Here is a 15,125-nt window from a genome sequence, read left to right on the forward strand (position 1 = left end):
TACGCCATCGCCGGCGACTCACGGCAGCCCAGCTCCAGGTTGAGCTGTTGTTCAGCATCTTAGCTGTGGAGGGCAGTGTCACTGGCCCTCATATGTGAGATCTGAACCGGGGCCCTCTGGCATCCCAAGCCAGTTCTTAACCATCGCGCCACTCTGCCGGCCTGTCAAATTCTTTAATTGTCTGTGGCTCCTATGAGTTCACTTACTTATCACCTACTAAGTTCCACACACAATGGTAGGTTCTGAAAATATATAATTTTGATGGGAAAGATAATTTCAATATAATATGGCAAGTTCTATGACAGTGGTTTCTATAAAAACACAAAAGAGTCATTTAAAAAAAAGCACAGGGGTCTGTAAAAACACAAAGTGAAACAGCCTGGAGGTACGGTAGAGAATTTCACAGAAAATGTCTCTGATGAGGTGATACCTAAACTGAAACTTAAAAGGATGAGTAGGTATCAGTCAGGAAAGAAGAAAATGAATATTCTAAGCAAAGAGAATAACAGCATAAACAAAGATAGGGAGCCATGAAACAGTATGCTACGAGAGGGAATTAGTGACAATTCAGTATTACTTACAAATGTTTCAAGGCAAGGAGAGGTGGGAAATAAAGTGTTAAAAATGAAAACAATATAGAGAATGTTTCATAAAGGTCTACTAATCCAGTTTAAAGGATTTTACTTTAACCCTCTTATTGGTCATCTAGAATTAAAAAAATAATTTATTGGTCTGTAAATCCTATAAATCTGAGACTACTACCTTATGTGATATGTAGCCCTGAAGAATTAAGCAGATGAGTTTTTGGCTACCTCATCTTTTATTATAGAAAACAGTTTGATAATGTGAGGTCTCCAAATATTTTCCTGCCTCCCAAAACACTCCTGTTATAAACTGTTAAAACACCAGCAGTTTATTAACGATAAAGTAACCAGAATGTACTTTCAAAACAACAAGCAAAACACCATTTCTGACAGCAAACACTTGCTTCCTTTTATTATAATCTTACCATCAAGTTCTAAAATAAAGAATTTTACCTTGAAACAATGCGGTAGGGATATAGGAGTATGGTGAGTTTACAACCTTGCAATCATACAATCTTATAATTATAATGAAATACTTGTTCTGTGCATATTCTGAAAAGCTTGGCAAGTCTTCTCCCTTTTTCCAAAAACTATGCCACATTATATTTTTTTCACTGTTTAATAATATGTTGCTAGTTCATGAGGTCTGATGTTGCTAGCTGGAAGAAAATCTTACACAAGAGAATAGAATACTCACACAATTATTTCATAATATGTTTTTTCAATTTGATAACCTCAACCTATAATCAAAGAACACTTACCTGCTTTACATTGTATCCTGCTTTTGCACTAGTTTCAATAAACATAACATTCAGCTCTTTGGCTTTCCTCTCTCCCTCCTCAATTGAAACTTGCCTGTAGAAAAAAAACCAAAACAGAAATTATTCTTTTTGAAAGAGGATACTGTGAAGATTATAAACAAAGTTCTGAAAATAACTTTTCTTGATATGGGGGCTGGTTACAGACAAGACTAGTTTGAAAATTCAAGCTGCAATACACTTATAATTTGTGCACTTCTTTGTGTATGTTACACTTAACAAATTTTTAAAGGCATTTTTTAATCATTTGCTTTTACTTGGCTGAGCTCATCCTATAACCTTATTTTAAAAAATTCAATAGCCTATTTTCTCTTAATATTAGATCATAAGTATTTAGCCCTGTGATGAAAAACTTTGTATAAAATAATTTTTATGGCTAGACAATTTGTCAATTTGCTACCATAATTTATGTAACCATTCCCAAACTGTTAGAAATTTAAGTTGTTTTTAAATTCTACACTACTGTGAAAAATGTTGCAATAAACAACTTTGTGCTTAATATTTTGTGCACCGTGGATCATTTCCTTATGTTAGATTTTATCAATTTCTATTAAGTGGCAAAGTGAGTCAAAAGACATATATGTTAAAGTCTCTTGATACACAGTATTAATACTTTAATACTTCTTTTAGAAGGCATTTTGTGATGTATTATAATTAGCAGTGTTGTCTCAAACTGTGAACTCAAATGCAAGATCATCTCATTTATCTTGCTTGGTATTCCTAGTGCCTAATTAGTACATAGGTGCTTAATAAATATGCAAATATCCTAATTAAATGTATCTGAACTATCAGCTGACAAATCCTGCTTCTTACAACACAGAAAACTGAAGCAATGCAAGAGCATTTCTGCAGGCTCCCACCACATATATCCACTGATCTACCTGTGTGTGTGTGCCTTTATATTCTACCTCTAGTCCTGTTACTACGGAGGAACTGTCCTTACTCCTCAAACTTACACCTATGAACTATTTACTACAAATTCCACTCTTCTTGTCTATAAGAAGATATCATTCTAGAGTCACCACTCTCTAAAAACAAGGGCATTCTCTTAATAACAATCCAACTGTTAATGTTTTACTACATCTGCTTGTTTTATTCTCAGTCTCTATGAAGTTATGTATGTAAATTTTTAAAAACACACCCTTTCTCTTAACAATTTGAAAACTGACAATCTGCTGACCTTTAGTCCTAAATACTTTAGCAGTATGAATTTCCTATTCTGACAGATGCCCTGAAACTTACTCCTTAGACCTCTTCCCTATCTACAATTACTCCATTGGTGATCCCACGCAGTCTCGTGCTTTTCAATACAATCTATATGCTGGTGACTCCCAAACTTCTTTATCTAGATTGGACCACTGCTCTGAACTCCATACTCATATATCCAGCTGCTTACCTGACATCTAATTATATATTAGGATATCTAACAGCCATTCTAAACTCAAAATGACCCAAACTGAAATTATGATACTCCATTCCAAACCATCTCTTTATGCAGTCTCTCCTGAATGACAGTTACTCAGGCCAAGAATCTAGGTGTCATCCTTAACTTCTTCTCCCACACCCCATATTCTGTCCAACAGTATGCATTCCATCCATTGTATCAGTATATCCTGACAGTTCTATCTTTAAAATTTATCTGAATTTGACCACTGATTACCACACATGCTTTGCCCTGCATAACCTGGCTTTCATTGGTGTTTTGCTTTGTTTTTAAACCTCATTGCCTACTACTTTTTTCTGTCGTTCTCTTTACCAGCTATATACCGTAGGTTTCCTCGCTGCTCCTCAAATAAGTTAAATGTATTCCCAATTTATGGATTTTGCATTTTCTGAGGCATCTGCTTAGGAGCTTTTCCTCCTCAAAACATCTGCATAGTTAACTCCCTTATTTCCTTAGCATTTTTACTTAAAAATCACCAGTCATCCTCTCAGTGAGGTATTCCACTGCTATGCCATCTAATATTTCAAATTCACCCTGACATTCCACATTCCCTTCCCCTGCTTTATTTTTTATCCTTGCAAGTATCAATATCAAACATGCTATGTACTTTTTGGACTTATTTATTGTCTGGTTCACTCCTTAGAATAAAAGCTCTTTGAAGACTCGTCTTTTTTGTTCACTACTCTAGAGTAGCATCCTCTAAAACATTAAGTGATACTCAATAAATACTTCTTGAATAATTATTAGTCTGTAAACCCTACATGAGGATTCTAGACAGAAACCCTTCCTAGTTTTGGAACTATAAGTCACCCTAATAAAACGGTTGAAAGTTATTAATAGCTATAGCAATGGTCTCAACTGTGGTTTCATTTTGTCAGAATCACCTAGGAACATTCTCTAAAATATAGATGCAGTCTAGATTCTCTAGACTAATAGAATCATAGTATCTAGAAGTCGGATCAAAACCACCCAAATTTAAAAAGTTGACCATGATCCTTCATGCCAGAATCTTAAAAGAGGGTCTACTAAGCCATATTTACGAAGTGATTCTGAGGTTTGAAACATTTGGGAATCAATCACTGGACTATAGGAGAGAGACTACTGAGCACCTGGGTCTTACATTGAGACATTGAAACAGATATACTCTGGTCTTTCCTCTAAGTTTTTACCCATCCCCAGCAAAAGTATTTAATTCTCAAAGAAAGTGGTAAAGACGTTTAAGTTTTCAATTGCTTTTATTAAAACTTTTTTTCTGATTACAAAAGTAATCAATTTTTAAAAAGATTAATCATTACAATAAATTCCTCCATAGTCCATAGTCCTACTCTCTTCCCAAAGATGGCTACAGTTAAATTCCATGTACACATATGTAGATTTGTTCTAAGCAAAAGAATATATATTTTTCTCTGCCATCTTTTTATTCTTTTCACAGGAAGGATGTCATGCTCTGCATACTGATCCAATGTTTTAAGCTTTATGTATTAGACAGCAATAAATTCCTCCCATTCTTTTTAGTGGTTACAAGTATTCATTTAGAAAATGCTACTGCTACCAATGGACATTTAGATTAATTTTAATTTTTTAGTATTACAAATAACATTGCAATAAATATCCTTTTAAGTTCATCTTTTCACATTTCTGTGGGCATATCTGTGGAATAAATTACTGGAGGGGGATGTGAGTTAATGAGTATTTTAAATTCTGATATTATTAAACTGTCACGTCCCCACCCCCGGACTGTATTAGTTACATATTTCAGTGTATGAGAGTTCTTATTTATTCAGACTTTTGAAGATACCGTGTATTATTAATCTCTTGAACAATGGATGATCTAACAGGTGAATATAATCCTTATATTTATGTATTTAAACTTCTCAATCTTTCCCTTTATGGCCTCATGGTTTCCTGTTATGCTTATAAAAGGCCATCCACTACTAAAAGATTTTATTTTAATGGTCTTAAAAACATTTAAAACTTTTATTCATTTTAAAATTATATTAGTGAAATGAACAAGGCTCTAATTCTTTTAAATGTGAATAGCTGAAGGGTGATAGTCTGGCAAAAATTACTGAGAAAGATGGTAATTCCAAAAAAATTTTTGTAAATATAATTAGATAAGTTTGTAGCATTTGTGTATTCAATTGAAATATTATCCAACAAAAGAACAGATGCTAAATATATCTAAAAACTGGCTATAAAGGGAAACAATTCAGATATACAATTTTTCTATTTAAAAATGAAGGTACTTGGGGACTCTCTAATAGAAGAATATATGCCTACATGATCTTCAAATTCTCATACTGGATATAAATAAAATAGTGAAAATTTATATGATGGCAACTGATGTCCCAAAAATTATTTTTATAAAGAAAAGATGAGGGCCGGCCAAGTGGCACGTTGGTTAAGAGCCGGCTTGGGACGCCAGCTCTGAGCAGCAGGGCCCCGGTTCGGATCCCACATGAGGGCCAGTGACACTGCCCTCTACAGCTAAGATGGTGAACAACGGNCAACATGGGCCAGTGAAGCAACGTCCTCCACAACTAGACTGAAGAACAAAACGACAGCAACTTGTCTGTTGCCTTTCCCCTGATTCCCTCGTGCTGTTTCCCTCCCCCAATTCCCCAATAAAATCTTAAAAAAAAAAAAAAAAAGATTAAAAGACAAATATTCTTCCATTTTTGGCCATTTAAATAATTAAGTTTTTTTAATGCTACCCTATTTGATTAGTTCTTAGGCTCCTTTATAAAAACTAATTCAAGGAATAGACAACCCCTAAAAAATATGTGATGCATTTCTTAGCTAATACTAAAAATCAGCCAGTAATTTCTCCACATGACAGAAATATATTCTATATAATTAATCACTGACAGTTAAAAGGGGAAGATTTTAACCTATTATTTAAATGTGCTTATTAACGTAAGATTTTAATTCTTTTCTGGTTTCAGTCTCTCATTCTGGGGGGGGGGTACTGGATTTTCTTCCTTAACTAAATTATATGAGCTGACAAAGCATGCGTCTCTAAATATTGAAATGAAATTCTAATATACTATGCTACTCTGTGGCACTCTCTACACAATGAAAAGTAATGGTATTATGTGAGTTAAGAAGGAAAATATAAAAAAGTTAAAAGGCAGATCTATTCTGAAATTTGAAAACAGTAATTTTGGTCATATTTATATTTAAAAGATAATCAAATCAAGTCCCCCAAAATCAGGAACTTCAGCAAAATCCCATGTTCAGACATACCATCTAAATAAGAAAAAATTAATAAAGTTTTGAATTTAGGATAAGATTATTTTATAAAAGAAGTCTCTTCATTATCATTGGCTAGTTATATCAATCTGTACAGGTCAGGCTTTTGAAAAAATTATGTGCCTAGTGATGAAATGTTTAAAAATCAAATTGTGGTGATGGTTATACAATGCTGTAAATTCACTAAAAATAACTAAAAATAACTTAATCACTTGCTTAAGACAAGTGAATTTTGTGGTATGAAAATTATAATTGAAAAAGCTGTTAAAAAATAATGTGTTTATAAAATAGCAAACGAATGACATACCCCATCTTCTCAACATCCTAAGAGTTACCTAAACTTGGAAGGAATTAAATGTCATGAAGATACTAGCTATCATTAGTGCCTACTGTATGCTGACAATTTTAGAGCTTCCAAATCTGAGACTACTTAGGGTTTGGCCTAGGGGGGCCAACTCAGTAATCCCTTCTTTAGACATTAACGCAGACCAAAGTATGTCCCATAGGAGGCAATACTTTGACANAAGCGATGTCCTCCACAACTAGACTGAAGAACAAAATGACAGCAACTTGTCTGTTCCCCTTCCCCGATTCCCCAACACTGTTCCCCTCCCCCAATTCTCCAATAAAATCTTTAAAAAAAAAAAAACAAAGACAGCCCAAAATAATTTTTAATGACTATAAACAGAAATTGGCATTTTTCACATCTCACTGCCAACACATAATAAATGTATTTAAAATCAGTACAAAGTCAGACTTTATGATACAATGTACAACAGACCCTTCCACAGCACTATCCTAGTTTTGGGACATCATTTACACAACTGAACTCATAAAGATCAAAATTAACTTGAAAAACATAACCTGTTGCTGCTTTTTAGTTAATTTTATTCCAAGCAGAGCTCCTATGGCAAAGAAGTCAATCAGCCACAAGAATTAAGCCAACAACAGGAAGATCTGAAAGAACGTCTGGTAAAGTAAAACATCATCAGCTATTCCAGCATCTTGAACGCTACTGAACACAAAACTAATTCACACCTTCATGAAAGACAGATAAGACATTAGTGCTGCCTCTTGGTCATCTCCTTTATGGAAATGCAGAAGACATTATCTGTAGAAGAAACCAAATGTTAAAGAATTTTTCCATGTACCTTAATTTCAGCTTCACATTATTTGAGTGTTAATTCATTGATTTTTGGGGTCCTACTTTGTAAAAAACAAATTAAACTGGGTACTTTTACTGTGGGAGCTGACAATTCAAGACTGAACAACGGCTTACCCAAATACATCCGTGTCACGATAATGTTAACGTTAATTTGGATGCTCTCCACTCAGAATGCTGCTTATATGCCCCAATAGCAATTTTATAAAATATAAGCTTTAACTTAGAGATTAAGAATGTATCTGATAACTACCATCTTTCTGGACAAGTTCATTAAAGTGTCTAAAACCCAGTGTTTTAGCTATGCCATCCTAAACATATGTTGTCAATTTATAACAGCCTTTGGAATAAAACATCCTCTAAATTCAAAGTAATCTCAAAGTTTACTCCAAGCAATATATCTTCCTCAAATAAAAAAATGAATCTACCCCCACTGTAGAAATCTTTGAGATTATTTATGTTAAGTTGAACCACATAAAACTGTAAAATTGCCAATGTTCTATCATTTTTGAATTATAAACATAGCAACATAATACGGGTGAAACTAGTATACTTGAAATTGTTAGAAAAATCTGTGGATTTATAATTGAAAAAATGAAAAACATCGTGAAAAACAAGAGTAACTTATGAGAATCATTTCCAAACTCTAGCTAAAAAGAACAGTTTCCCAGGTAACTTAGTTTATTTGCTTCACTTTGAAATAATACCTAAATTTTGGCCAATTAAACATTCTTCTGGCCAGTTTCCTCTTTTTAAAATGAAATGAATTCAATGCAAAAAAAATCAGGGCCGGCCGAGTGGCGCGATGGTTAAGAACTGGCTTGGGACNAGCCCAGCTCCAGGTTGAGCTGTTGTTCTGCATCTTAGCTGTAGAGGGCAGTGTCACTGGCCCTCATATGTGGGATCTGAACTGGGGCCCTCTGGCGTCCCAAGCCAGCTCTTAACCAACGCGCCACTCGGCTGGCCCAGTAACAGGTTGCTTTTAACAAAGAAATCAAACATTCCATACACATACAAAATCACTCCATACCTTTTATCAGCAAGATCTGTTTTATTTCCTACTAGCATGATGATAACATCACTTCCTCTTTCTGTTCTGACATCATCAATCCATTTTGTAGTTTGCTGGAATGAGTTAACATCTGGTATAAGGGGGTGGACAAAGAGATTAGTGTTATTGCAAATACTTCCCCAGGTGATGGACCAAAAACAGAAAAAAAGAAAGAAAAAAAAGAGAGAGAAAAAAAGCCCTGGAAGTTGGAAGGGGGCTGGCACATTAGGGTCCACTTTTAATGTGCCTGCAACATAACTCCATTTTATCTGAGTACAACTGTCAGCGGTCTAAACAAATCACAAGAAAAATCCTCGAGGTTCCTTTTATAGTAGTTTAAAATTTTTGGACATGACCAAATGAGTGCAATGTACTATATGTAATAGAAAAAACAATTTTTTTTTAATGTAAGGACAGCTATGGCAGATAATATGGTGTCACATTGCCACAATGCTTTTTTGATTACTTACACATACCAAACATGACAGAGAAAGCATCTCCAAAAGTATGTCAGCCAGTAAGTCCCAACACATCCAGAAAATTTATAAAGCCCTTAAATAGCTTTCAACAACACTGTTTGCACTGCTTATTCAGTTTGTGATCACTTTAACTTGAAGTTTATTAGTTTAATACAGCACCAGAGTCACTTGTGAAAAAAATCCATCTTTTCTAGCATTTGATTCTCAGTAGACTATTTCAATATTTTTATAGCAGCTAAAGAAAACAGTTTACTAATATTTTAAGCACATGTGCACAATTTTTAAAGAAAAATACACAAGGTTTCCCTTGATTTGGTTAAAGTAAGCACAAACATTTTAAAGCTGCAAAACTTGTCAATGCACATGAACATTTTCAACAAGTAAAAACCCAAAGTAAAGCTTCAAGAAAATATTGCATACAGCACCTAACCAAAAAAAGTAAGAAAAAAAAGTCTCTGAATGCAAACTTGTAACTTATAATTCTGCCATTGCAATTATTAAGTAGATATAACTTCTGGTTGAGCAGATATGCAAAAAACGTATAGTAACAGCACTACTTGTTCAAATCAATAGTTTGTTGATGTTTTTAAAGAAGTCCAAGATGTGGTACTATCCTAATTTTCCTATAAATTATGGACAACTATATGGAAAAAATGCTTAATATTGCCTAATACGTATGTCATAAGCCAATTTACAAAAGCAATTTTAATTTAGAGAGTATTTCCCTATCAATCACCAATGCTCCATGGAAAATTTAGTCTCTTAAAACACCAAAGGCATTATTGAGTCTTTAGGGAAAAGAAAAAGAAAGACCATTACTTTAGTCTTCCATTAAAAATTTGTTTTGGAGACAAATGAAAGTGTAATTTGTTAGCAACAAAGCAAGTCAGTCAGTCACAGAATCCAGATGATTCAAATGAAAATGATTAATAGAAGACTGCACGTTATGTTTTCTCTGCCTTCCTCTATTGAGAGAGGATGGCTGGAAGAGGAAAGCAGAGAAAAGTTGGCTAGCAGAAGTTTTTAATAGCCTTAACAGAAGCCTCGTATGATTTGGAAAACCAGGCAAGAGACTTAAATGCAGATTATTTTATTTTAGAGAAATCTGAGATCAAGTTAAATTAAAAAGGAGACATTCTTCCAAACGTAATTAAGGTGTGGCTTAGGGATAACAGGATACTAAGAAAGCCTTGGAGAGGATTCATAATTGAACCCGAAGGAAAATTTCCTGGGCAAAAAAACCTGGCGCATTGGAAATAAAGCATATTGGTACAAACACCAAAGCAAATGTTTCTGACCTAGCTTGTCTGTGATAAGGTTTGCTATGATAAAACTCATTTTTACATGCCAGTATGGAAAACAAGCACAAGACAAGAACATGCATGCAGCTAAGCTAAAGGTTGAAAGAAGATTAGAAATGCATAAATTCCCCCCACTCACTTGTGATATCATAAACAACAACTGCCACAGTGGAGTCACGAATGTAGCTAGGAATCAAGCTCCTGAACCGCTCTTGACCTGCTGTGTCCCATAATTGCAATCGTACCTAACAACAAAATCAGTCAAACAAGCAAGAAAAATAAGAAAGGTCAACGTGTTGCAAAATACCTACTTGTGATATCGTAAACTACTACGGCTGCAGCAGAATCACGGATGTAACTGGGAATGAGGCTACGGAAACGTTCCTGACCCGCAGTATCCCACAGCTGCAGCCTTATCTGTGGGATGGGAGAAAATGAATAAAAAAAAAAAAAAAAAAAAAACCCACTCAAAACTCATACTAAAAAGAAAAAAGAAATAATGTTTTTTAAAGGGGGAGGGTGGAAAAGAGGTAAAAAGGAGATTCATGCAAAAGGTTGCAGGGATGTGAAGAATGAAAACACAAAACTTTCCTTTTTCAAAAAGGAGTAATATAAAAAATTTGCTTGCTCTGAAGGTACATGACTTAAAAATGGCAACGGGAAAGATTTCACAGAACCAGAAATACAGCTTCTTCCCCCCTGCCCTCCGCTCCCCCCGCCCAATAACCTCTCTCTGATTCCTATCCCTTCCAGATAGCAAATAGTAGACTTTTTTGATGTTTAAATAGTAAGCATAAAAGGGAAAAATGAAGGTAAATGTCAACGAACAGCCCAGGCTAGCAGAGTAAAGGAATTATTTTAATACTTCTCTGAAGCTAAAATGTGTCTCTTTTCTATTGGGTCCAGAACACTTTGAAATTGGGTCTCTGACTACAGGTACTTATGTTTCTCCCACATACTTCTTCCCAGAGCATTGTACAGAATCTAACAAAAAGAAGGAATATCTTTTTGTAACCCTACATAAAAATTTTCTTACTTTTTCACATTTGAGGAAGAAAAGCCTGAAAACAAGCTCTTTGACCATTATAAAGTTGTTTCCAAGCTTTCAAATGTTAAGAAATGGCATTTTACATATTAAAACATAAAAGAGAACAGCCAAAAGAAAAAACTCAAACACTTATAAGAAACAGCATTAAATATAAGATAATGTTTTTTTGGGTATAGGTCCTTTATATTACATTTAAGATAATCACTGTTTAAGTGATAGAAATCTCTTCAACAGATAGTGGGCTAAAATAAAGAATTTATATTGTACTTTAAGGGAGCATTCTAAAAAGATGGAAGACAAAATCCAACAAATACACATTACTTCTTTCTATTCACCGTCACTTTCATATACACCATATTCTGATAAAATCTTGAAGTTCACAAATTGCATCATATTCAAAAGAAATCTTTCTAAATACCTCAAGAGTGGCATTCAAAATGTCTTTAGCAGCTCTAATTTTTTTTTTTAGCTGAGCCATCTTGCTACCTGTTGGCAACACGCAGCTCTAATTTTTTTCATGAAAATACCCATTTAATTATCTCAATGCTATTTGTTATCATTTGTCCAAATCAACATGACAACAGCTTAGGGCCTTTGGGGTTTTCTAAGTAACTCGGCTTTCTCTCCCTTTGAATTTCACTTGGAGATAAGGAGTAAGAGTGCTAAGTACTACTCACTCTGTAATAACTTATCTCAAGGTCTGTAAACTAACTTTGGCAACTTTGCTAAGTACTTCTTAGAGAGATGATCATTGTTTATAGCTTTGATCATAGTTTTTTATCCCGGACTGCTGAAGAAAATTGCATATGGAAAACATTACTCACTGTTCGATCCTCCAAGTACATTGTTTTTGATAAAAAGTCAATACCAATTGTTGCCTGTAAACCAAAACAAAGCAAAGGAGTTAAAAAAATTAATAGTTTAACAGCAATTAGCAGTTAGGGTTCATATGGAAATTATGACTGTGTAAGGAATAATGAATAACACGTAAATAAAACATGTCAAGTAAGAATGAACAAAATTTTCAGTGACAATGGCGTCCACCTATTGAGCACCTGCTGTGTATTAAGAGATTCTTTTAGGCCCTTCACATGATCATCTTTAATCCTCACACATCGCTGCAAGGTAGCTATCATCATCCCTATTTTTCTCATTGTATAGATAACGATACTGGGGCTCGGAGAAGTTAAATAACTTACCTAAGGACACAAAGCTTCTGCTGTGTAGTCGGGAGTAAAAGTCTAGCTCTTCCAATATACTTGTATACTGATAGATATAGTAACTTTTTTTTTTTAAAGATTTTTATTGGGGAATTTGGGGATGGGAACAGCGCTGGGGAATTGGGGGAAGGGGAGCAGACAAGTTGCTGTTCTTTTGTTCTTCAGTCTAGTTGTGGAAGATGTTGCTTCACTGGCCCAAGTTGGCACCATCATTGCGCTCTTCCCGGGCGAAGCAGAACAGTCACCGGCTTCTGGACGGCCGCTAGTAGCTCACGCTGGCTGCGGGCTACACACGGTAGCCCATGGCAACCCCACTGCAGCAGGGGTTGCAGCCTACACCGTCGCCGGCGACTCATGGCAGCCCAGCTCCAGGTTGAGCTGTTGTTCAGCATCTTAGCTGTAGAGGGCAGTGTCACTGGCCCTCATATGTGGGATCTGAACTGGGGCCCTCTGGCGTCCCAAGCCAGCTCTTAACCAACACTCCACTCGGCCAGCCCAGAAACCATTTTTTAAAAAGATTATTTTGTTTAGAGCAGTTTTAGGTTCACAGCAAAACTAAGAGGAAGGTACAGAAATTTCCCATATAACTCTTATCCCCACATATACATAGCTTCCCCTTTATCAACATCCTCTACCAAAGTGGTTCATATGTTGTAGCTGATGAACCTTGGCACTGATATATTTTTTAAGATAGGTTTTATTTTTAAATTTTTTTTATTAGTTTCAGGTATACAAAACAATGCAATAGACATTTACACCCCTCACAAAGTGATAACTCCCTCCTCCAATCTACTACCCCTCTGATATCAGATATACCTATAAAAATTCCATTGACTATGTTCCCTATGCTGTACTCCACATCCCGTGACTATAAAATTATAAATATATATTATATATATACATATATATAATATATATATATATAAAATTATAGTTGACATTCAATATTATTCAGCTTCAGCTTCAGGTGTACAGTGCAGTGGTCAGACATCTACATAGTCCATGAAGTGGTCTCCCTAATAATACAAGTGCCCTTCTGACCCCCAACAAAATCTTTACAACATTATTGATTATATTCCCAAACTGTATTTCATATCTCCATGACTATATTGTGATTACTAATTTGTACTTTCTAACCCCTTGACTTTCTCTCCCATCCCTATCCCCCTTCCACCTAGCAATCCTTAGGGTTATTTTTTTCCCTATATCTCTGAGTCTATCTCTGTTTTGTTTGTTTGTTTACTGTTCTTTAGATTCCACATATAAGTGAGATGATATGGTATTTGTCTTTCTCCATCTGACTTATTTCATTTAGCATAATATTCTCTAGGTCCATCCATGTCGTTGCAAATGGTAATATTTCATTCTTCTTTATGGCCGAGTAATACTCCATTGTATAATTATACCACAGTTTCTTTATCCAATCGTTTATGAATGGGCATTTGGGTTGTTTCCATATCTTGGTTATTGTGAATAATGCTGCAACAAACATAAAGGTGCATATATTTTTTTTAATTAGTGTTTTGGATTTCTTTGATAGATACCCAGGAGTGAACTGCTAGGTCATAAGGTAGGTTTTATTTTTAAAGTGTGGTAATATATTTTTCAAAAAATTTGACATTTTAACCATTTTTAAGTGTATCTTTCATTCAATGGCATTAATTACATTCACAGTGATTGTATAACAGTCAACACTATTTACGAAACCTCTTCATCACCCCAAACTGAAACTCTGTATGCATTAAGCAATAACATATTGCAATGTATGGATAGACCACAATTTGTTTATCCATTCATCTAACTGATGGACATTTGGGTTGTTTCTACATTTTGGTTACTGTTTTCAATTCTTGTCTATACCTAAGAGTGGAACTGCTGGGCCATAAGGTAATTCTATTTAATTTTGAGAGGAAATGTCAGACTTCCACAGAGGCTGCACTATTTTAAATTCCCATTAGCAATGCATGAGGGTTCAAATTTTTCCACAGCCTCGCTAACATTTGTTACTTTCCATTTTTTATATATCATAGCCACCTTAATAGGTATGAAGTGGAATCTTACTGTGGTTTTGATTTTGCAATTCTCTAATGACTAATGATGTTGAGCATCTTTTCATGTACTTATTGGTTATCTGTATATCCTTCTCTGGAGAAATGTCTATTCAAGTCCTTTGCCCAGTTTAAACTGAGTTTGTCATTTCTGTTATTGATTTCTAGGATTTCTTCATTCTGGATATTAAACATCTATCAGATATGTAACTTTGAAATATTTCCTCCCATTCTGTATGTAGATTGGGCCTGGCAAGCCTTTATTCAAAATCCATTTTCAATAGACATACGGATTTATTTATGGGTTCTCAATTATAGTCCATTGGTCTATATGTCTATCCTTGTGCCAGGACCACATTATTTTGATCACTGTAGCTTTGTATTAAGTTTTTAAATCTGGAAGTTTTGAGTCTACCAACTTTTTTTTTCTTTTTCAAGACTGTTCTGGCTACTGCAAATTAGGATTGGTTTTTTTATTTCTACAAAAATAGCAGCAGGAATTTTGATAGGAATTGCACTGAATCTGTAGATTGCTTTGGGTAGTTGCTATTGACATCTTAATACTGTCTTCCAATCTATTTACTTAGGATGTCTCTCCACTTATTTAAGTCTTCTTTACTTTTTTTTTTTAGCAGTGTTTTATAGGTTTCAGTTGCACACAGGCTTTTGTAAAAGAGAGAGAGAGAGAGAGAGAGAGAGAGAGAGAGAGAGAGAGAGA

The 15,125-nt window shown here is 34.8% G+C and overlaps 1 protein-coding gene across 1 annotated transcript in view; it reads right to left on the minus strand.

Moving 5' to 3' along the window:
* Positions 1 to 15,125, minus strand: part of RAB6A (RAB6A, member RAS oncogene family) — a 79,479-nt gene that overhangs the window by 13,389 nt on the left and 50,965 nt on the right. Inside the window, exons 4-7 of the mRNA XM_019649325.1 lie at positions 11,964 to 12,017; positions 10,403 to 10,508; positions 8,291 to 8,402; positions 1,346 to 1,439 (exon numbers count right to left, since the gene is read on the minus strand). Coding sequence (XP_019504870.1) covers positions 1,346 to 1,439; positions 8,291 to 8,402; positions 10,403 to 10,508; positions 11,964 to 12,017 — 366 coding nt within the window. The remainder of the gene's footprint in view (positions 1 to 1,345; positions 1,440 to 8,290; positions 8,403 to 10,402; positions 10,509 to 11,963; positions 12,018 to 15,125) is intronic.

Source organism: Hipposideros armiger, unplaced genomic scaffold, assembly GCF_001890085.2.
Source record: "Hipposideros armiger isolate ML-2016 unplaced genomic scaffold, ASM189008v1 scaffold_132, whole genome shotgun sequence".
Classification (NCBI taxonomy): domain Eukaryota; kingdom Metazoa; phylum Chordata; class Mammalia; order Chiroptera; family Hipposideridae; genus Hipposideros; species Hipposideros armiger.